The sequence below is a fragment of the Giraffa tippelskirchi genome, chromosome 7 (genome assembly GCF_054371585.1).
Source record: "Giraffa tippelskirchi isolate mGirTip1 chromosome 7, T2T-mGirTip1v1.2.pri, whole genome shotgun sequence".
Lineage (NCBI taxonomy): Eukaryota > Metazoa > Chordata > Mammalia > Artiodactyla > Giraffidae > Giraffa > Giraffa tippelskirchi.
The window spans coordinates 107,190,051-107,196,050 of record NC_137281.1 but is presented as its reverse complement, the minus strand read 5'-3'; the positions used below and the strand labels follow the sequence as shown (position 1 = coordinate 107,196,050).

General features: G+C 48.6%; 1 protein-coding gene across 1 annotated transcript in view; it reads left to right on the top strand.

Annotated features, from left to right (window-relative positions):
* Positions 1 to 5,333: 5,333 nt before the first annotated feature.
* Positions 5,334 to 6,000, top strand: part of NID2 (nidogen 2) — an 85,762-nt gene continuing 85,095 nt past the window's right edge. The window contains exon 1 of the mRNA XM_081507256.1: positions 5,334 to 5,667. Within this exon, the coding sequence (XP_081363382.1) occupies positions 5,443 to 5,667 (225 nt within the window). The 5' untranslated portion in view covers positions 5,334 to 5,442. The remainder of the gene's footprint in view (positions 5,668 to 6,000) is intronic.

Sequence of the window (6,000 nt, the reverse complement as noted above, 5' to 3'; positions counted from 1 at the left end):
CTTGCTGTGCTTACAGGCAGGCACAGAATCTGGGGAGTGTCTAGGGTGGTCAGAAGCAGGTCGGAGGCCTGCTATCCTGCTTCTGAAGCCTGAACAGGACTACCTCCATTTTAATATCCCTAACACTTAAATCTAGATTTGCGGTGTCTTCCCAAGGATGTTCAGCAGGGAGTTGAATATAAATGCAAAACTCAAGCGAAGATTTAGGGTTGGGATATATTTGGAGGTCATTTGAAAGTAGAGCATCCCACCTACATTGTAATAACATTCAAATATAATCCAAGCACTAGGAATGTCTCAGTGGTGAATGGTTTTTCTCAGGCCTATGAATGATTACAGTCCATCCTGAGTCTGCGGAGACATGCTAATTTGTACAACTCTATTTTCACTACATGCTAGAACACCCAGCCTGGAATTTAATAGAGAGTAAAGTTATGCAAAGAATCACTGCGAGTGACAAGAACCAGAACATTTTCTGCCAAGGCCATCTCCAGTATAAACATGTACACACACGAGTCCATTCTATACATAGAACTTGGCCTTGAATACCAAAATCTATTTGCCACACTGTGGAGCAAATGTGTTTTCATTCTCTTGATTAAAATAATACGAAGTATCATCATTCTTGCAGTCTTGGTATTTATAACAAAAATATAACCACTATATATATATATATATATATATATATATTTGTGTGTGTGTGTGTGTGTGTAACTTTGGAGATTTGCCAAGGTCTATTGACAAGGTGTCTGGTACCATCCTTGGCTTGGAATAAAAACTCCTACACTTGAGAATCTTCTCTCTCAAGCAATTATTTGAAGATCCAATCCAAGAGGACTAAAAGTGTCTAAAGAAGTCCTCTATAACTTCTGGCCAGAAAGGGGCCTCTGCCTCTTTAGCTAGTCTGGCAGGTCATGGAAATTCTACTCTGGAGCTGAGGATACAAGAGAAATATTTCTTCAGTATTTACTTTGACCATTGAAATAGCCATGCCAGGTTTTTGGTTTTTTTTTCTTTTCCTCCAGGCCCAAAGTGACATTTTAAAGAAGAAACCACTCTTTGGGTGCCATGCTAAGTCACTTCAGTCGTGTCCGACTCTGTGCGACCCCATAGGTGGCAGCCCAGCAGGCTCCGCCGTCTCTGGGATTCTCCAGGCAAGAACACTGGAGTGGGTTGCCATTTCCTTCTCCAATGCATGAAAGTGAAAAGTGAAAGTGAAGTCGCTCAGTCGTGTCCGACTCTTAGCGACCCCATAGACTGCAGCCTACCAGGCTCCTCCATCCATGGGATTTTCCAGGCAAGAGTACTGGAGTGGGGTGTTTGGGGTGCCATAGAGTCTTTTAAAAATAATATTAGAATAAAAGTTCAAAGGAATATCTGCTCAAGCACAGCTGTCCAAAGCCTCATATTTCAAAAAGAATTTGGCCACTTTAATGCAAACAGGAGTCAGGACTGCTCATTTCAACCTCTTGCCTTTGAGTCTACTTCTTTTGTATTCAGATAACACCAGATTCACACCTAGTGACAGTCTCTCAGTTCAAAGGCATTTTTTTTGCCTGTTTTTCTATTAAATGCATGTTACCTTGCAGCATTGGTCCTTTTTTTTCATATTTCCTGCTTTGTTTTTGCAACTGATTATGCGATATGTAAGGTGAAGGGTCACATTTTGCACTCCATTATTTCTTGCAGAGTTATATTTGTCGTAGTAAACTCCCAGGAAATAGTTGTAGAGTGGATGAATGAATGAAAGAATGACAAAAACTGGAGAGCAATGGTAGGTAAGTCACTAGACAGCCTGACGAAGATAATTACAAAACTCAGGTCGGATTAACAGGAAAGGTGGTGTAGGGACAAGAATGTCTCATTTGAGCCACAGACATGGATCCTAGCCCTAGGTTGCCTTGCTTGGCTTCACTCATTCAACAAATACTTCCTTAAATATCTTCCAACAGGCCAGGCAGGCACTGTAGCAGGCCCTGAATGACCAAGTCCCCGTTCTCCAAGCATGGTGGTGGTGGAGAGGGGGACATGCAGAGACTAGGGATGACAGAAGATATGATAATGACAAGCACTGGGCATATGGGACAGAGAAGGGTCTTCTGTGTTAGGCTGGTTTCCAAGAAGGCTTCCTGAAGAGAAGGGTTTTGATTCAACTCTTGAATGATGAGTAGGTTTTGGCTAGATGAGATGAATTGGGAAAAGCATGTAAGGATGTTCCTAACCATAATATAGCTTGCATTTGAGAACTAAAGTCTCAGCTGAAAGGATAACCATGGCCAGAGCTGAAGTTAGGTAGGCCTGAGCAGCCTTGCAGAGGGCCTCGTGGCAATGTGATTTAGTACTAAAGAGCAGAGGTTTAGAAATCAGACAAAATTGAGTTCAAATCACAGTTCTTGTACTTACTAGCTATGTAGCAGTAACTCTGTGTGTGTGTGTGTGTGTGTGTGTGTGTTTAACCCAGAAATCAAGTCTTAATTTCTTTAGCGTGGTGTCTAGCTCTGTGGCTTAACTATCGCTGCATAACAAATTTATCCCAAATCATAACAGCTTAAAATAACATGATTTTATTAAATTCTCATAGTATCTATGGGTTCTGAACGTGAATCTTGTTTAGTGATGGTCCTCTGCTTCAGGGTCTCTTACAAGACTGCAGTCCAAGTGTCAGCCAGAATTAAGGTGCTGTCTTAAGACATTGATGCCTTCGAACTGTGGTGCTAGAGAAGACTCCTGATAGTCCTTTGGACAGCGAGGAGATCAAACCAGTCAATCCTAAAGGAAATCAATCCTGAATACTCATAGGAAGGACTGATGCTGAAGCTGAAGCTCCAGTATTCTAGTCACGTGATGTGAACAGGTGGCTGTTCCACCTGTTCCAATGAACTTTTCCTCATTGGAAAAGTTCCTGATGCTAGAAAAGATTAAGGGCAGAAGGAGAAGAGGGTGGCAAAGAATGAATGGCTGGATGGCATCACCAATGCAATGGACATGAACTTGAGCAAACTCCAGGAGGTGGCGAGGGACAGGGAGGCCTGGCATGTGGCAGTCCATGGGGTCACAAACAGTCGGACATGACTGGGCAACTGAACAACAACAACTCAAGACATGACTGGGGAAGGATCTCCTTCGAGGCTCACTTACATGTGTTGGCAGAATTCAGTGCTTTGTTGGATGTTGGCCAGAGGCTGCCCCCAGTTCCTTGCCATGCTGGCCTTCCCAGCATAATCGCTTGCTTCATCAAAACCAGGGAAAGAGAGTCTGCCAGCAAGACAGATTTAGCCTAATATTTGAAATGATTTCTCAACTCTGTTGCCACATTCTTTGGTTTAGAAGTCACTAGGGGGTTCCTTGGTGGCTCAGTGGTAAAGAATCCACCTTCAATGCATGAGACATGGGTTCAACACCTGATCTGGGAAGAGCAACTAAGCCTGTGGGCCACAACAACTGAGCCTGTGCTCTGGAGTCCAGGAGTTGCAACTACTGAAGCCCATGTGCCCTAGAGCCCGTGTTCCACAGCAAGAAAAGCCACCACAACGAGAAGCTCACCCACCACAACAAAGAGTAACTCCTGTTCACCGCAACTGGAGAAAAGCCCACGCAGCAATGAAGACCCAGTGCAACCAAATATAAGCAAAATAAATAAATAAAATTATATTAAAAAAAAAGAAGTCACTAGACCAGCCTACACTCCAGGGGAAGAGATTATACAAGGTAGTGAACACTAGGAAATGGGGGTCATTGAGGGCCATCTTAGGGTCTGCCTGCCTCACTAACTTATGGCTTATTACCACTTCATAAATGTTAACTATTATTATTCTCAGTTGAGAGAGTTGCAAGAGCTACAAAAATCAGCAAAGGATTTCATATCACAGAGTAACTTTAGGTGACCTTGGGCAAGTTAAGTCACCTAATGTCTTTGAGCTATTTCCTCCTCAGTACGATGAAAATAATCTGTCTCCAAAAGAAAGGAGAACATAATATATGCAAACACAAATACATTTTTGTAACATCAAATATATGTCTTCACAGTTTGAGGAAGCAAACTACTTTAGGCCAGTTTTCCGTTTTGTGTTGATTCTGTGAGTCTCACAGTCTGATCTTTTTAAAGTTTTCAGGGCTTGGCCTTGTGGGCTGGTAAGGATTTGTATAATGGGAATAACACCCACAGAAAGAAATCTGTTTTTTGAGCATTCCTAAAGGCATTTCCAAGGGTTTGCTTTTCCCTTCTTTTAAAATACCTTTGCTTCCAAAGACCCCAGGGAGATCCCAAGAGAGAAAACAGACTATCTGGGAAATGTCAAGCTCTTGATAATAAAATTGGTAGTAAAATCTCCTCCAGCTACTGGAGGGTACACTTATGGTAAATGGGGTTCCCCCACACTCTCAGGGCATCTGGTTTGTCGGTTGTGAGGTTTCCAGTTCCGCGGAGAGCTCGGGTTACCACCTCTGTGGCGGCGGTCTAGAGCAGCTTCGATGCCCGACCCAGGGTCTCTCCACCGTGGAGCCTAGCCCGTTTCTGCTTGGTGTCCAAACCGGATGCCTTATTCCACGCCCCAAACAGAGCCGATCGCACACTGTCGCGTTTCATGCCCTTCCCGGGTGCGGTTTTCCCCGGGGAAGGTAAACAACGCTCTTGACTCGGACTGGCAGGCATTTCGGCCCGGTGGCCCAGTCCTTCCGGGCGGTCCCGTCCTCCTGGGAGGCAACCTTCGGGAGGGAGATGGAATTTAGGAGTCAGTCCCCAGTCTTTACACAAAGCCGCGGTTCTCCGCAGCGCGTCTCTGGGCGAAGAGAAGCGGCCGCGGGGGAAGTTGTGGCTGCGACAGTGCCTTTTGCTTCTCGGCTCGAGAGCCTGACGTCCAGGGCGACGGGCGCCCGGGACCCCAGGGCAAGGCGCAAACCGTAACCCCCACCACCCTCGCCCTGCCAGGCTGGCGGGGCACGTCGCGCCAGCCAGCAGCTGCACACGCCGCCTCGAGGTCCCCCTTGGCGCCGAGGTCATCTCCTGCAGCGCCGCCGCCTTCGAACCGTGCGGGCCATTTGGTCCACGGGGCGGAACTCGCCAGGATCTCCGGGTAGCCCCGTCAGGAGGGCGGAGATGACCTCCCCGCCCCGCGAGGTCTCGGGGAGCGGAGGCGGAGGAGAAGTAATTCCGATCACCCCTGGCCGGGGGCTTTCACTTCTCCAGCCCCCGCCGCTCCGGTGACCGCTGCCTTAGAGAACTTAACGAGAACCAGATGTGGCGGCCGCTGTCGAACTTTCTCAGAGCCGGCGATTGGGTCCGTGCCCAAGGCCGCGGCCAATCAGCGCTTTGGGAGGGCCCAGTGTCCCGCCCCGCCCGGGCACCCGCTGGGATCCAGGTCTGAGGCCCGCTCGGCGCAGCTAGTGGGCTGGCGGGCCGGGTGGGACGCGGTCTGTCGCGGGGCAGCCCAGGGCCGAGCAAGCATGCGGGGGGACCGGGCGGCCGGGCGGCCGGCGCTGCCGCCGCCGTTGCTGCTAATGCTGCTGCTGCTGCTGTCCCGGGCCACGGCGCTGCACCCAAGCGAGCTCTTCCCCTACGGGCAGTCGCGAGGGGACCAGCTCCTGCAGGAAGGCGACGACGAAAGCTCAGCCGCTGTGAAGCTGACGCTTTCCTTGCGCTTCTACGATGCCCAATTCAGCGACCTCTACGTAAGTTTAGCTTCTTCATGGTGCGGGACTCGGCAGATTTCTAGCAGCTTCTGAACAGGGGTCATTGGTAGTGTGGATCTTACCGGACCCCTGCCTTCCGAGGGGAGGAAATAGTCCGCATGGTCGGCTGTCCCCGAGCGCCCTTGGGGTGTGACCTGGCTTTTTGCCTTTGCCAAACGCACTGCTTTCCCCTGCTACAAGGGGACAGCAAGAATTGTTCGCAGCCGCATAAGCGTCCCAGGCAGCAAAGAAGGTGGGATTCCTAAGGCGGCCAGTGGGGTCTAAAGTTAAGTTCAGCTAGAGGGCTGTGCAAGTTTGCAGAACTGGGTGCTC